This window comes from Acyrthosiphon pisum, chromosome X (assembly GCF_005508785.2).
Source record: "Acyrthosiphon pisum isolate AL4f chromosome X, pea_aphid_22Mar2018_4r6ur, whole genome shotgun sequence".
In the NCBI taxonomy this organism is placed as follows: Eukaryota; Metazoa; Arthropoda; class Insecta; order Hemiptera; family Aphididae; genus Acyrthosiphon; species Acyrthosiphon pisum.
In genome coordinates, this window is record NC_042493.1 from 103,196,656 (window position 1) to 103,197,781 (window position 1,126).

The following is a 1,126-nucleotide window of genomic DNA, read 5'->3' on the forward strand; positions in this document are numbered from 1 at the left end:
TACTAAAATTATTTTTATTATTTATATAATTCAATACGACAATACCAAGTAAATATAATTTTTAATGTAGAATTATTACTATTTAATTTTTATGCAATCGTATTGTGGTTATTTTTGGTATAATCGTAGACGATAACAAGATTACGTAATATCGTAATTGATTTATTTTATTTTGTTTTATTACTAATGTATTATTATTACTGAAAGTGTCAATGTTTTTTATTTTATTTTTCGTTCTAATTACTTAATGAAGTGGTCATCCCCACAATAATAAACATAATTTTTAAAAATCCAGTGACTAATTTTATTAAAATGTATTGAGTATCGAGTATCGAGTATCTTGTATCGCGATATTCCAAAGCTAAGTATCGAGTATCTAGTATCGCGATACTCTAGAGCCAAGTATCGAGTATCTAGTATCTCGATACTCCAAATCCAGGTATCTAGTATCTAGTATCTCGATACTGATTTTTGAGTATCTTGCCCATCCCTGAATATAACAAACAATAAACATACCTGTACCCATATTATCATTCACGAGCGTATCTTATTATTATATTGTTATGATTATCGCGCGCCAATGCAGGAATAACCGCAGTATTATGTAACTATTGGGAATTTTAAATTTTGACATTCCAAAAGTACCGACTAAATTTTCTTTTCCGTTGAACAAGATACTGAAGTTGAAAATCGAAGCATTATTTCGACTACTAATCGTGTACAAAGACAAAAAAAATAAAAAAAATACACATCATTGTAAAACCAATATATTCATCGCTCCGCTCAAAATCTAAAAACCAATTGTTTATTACGGTATGAAAAAGAAAAAGAAATAATAATAAAGTAAAATTGAAATAAATGTATAGTAGATATTAAAGCCATAAATCAAAAGATTTATATTTATATTTTTTCATTTATATTTTTAGTAAAAACTTAAGCTGGGCATTAATGTCTACAAGTTAACATTTTAATTGAAGTTACTTCGGATATGTACCAGTTGCCCCCAACCAAATACAAGTTGCCCTCATATGGTAATATATACCCAATTACAATATTCAGTCCGTAAAACAGAGAGGTAAATAAACAAATAATAAATTAATATAAAATTATCTATAAATAAAGTAAA

The 1,126-nt window shown here is 26.6% G+C and overlaps 1 protein-coding gene across 1 annotated transcript in view; it reads right to left on the minus strand.

The window, feature by feature from the left end:
* The window catches only part of LOC115033198 (DDB1- and CUL4-associated factor 1-like), a 1,360-nt gene extending 834 nt beyond the window's left edge, over nt 1-526 (minus strand). Inside the window, exon 1 of the mRNA XM_029485360.1 lies at nt 517-526. Coding sequence (XP_029341220.1) covers nt 517-526 — 10 coding nt within the window. The remainder of the gene's footprint in view (nt 1-516) is intronic.
* Between the last annotated feature and the right edge of the window lie 600 nt (nt 527-1,126).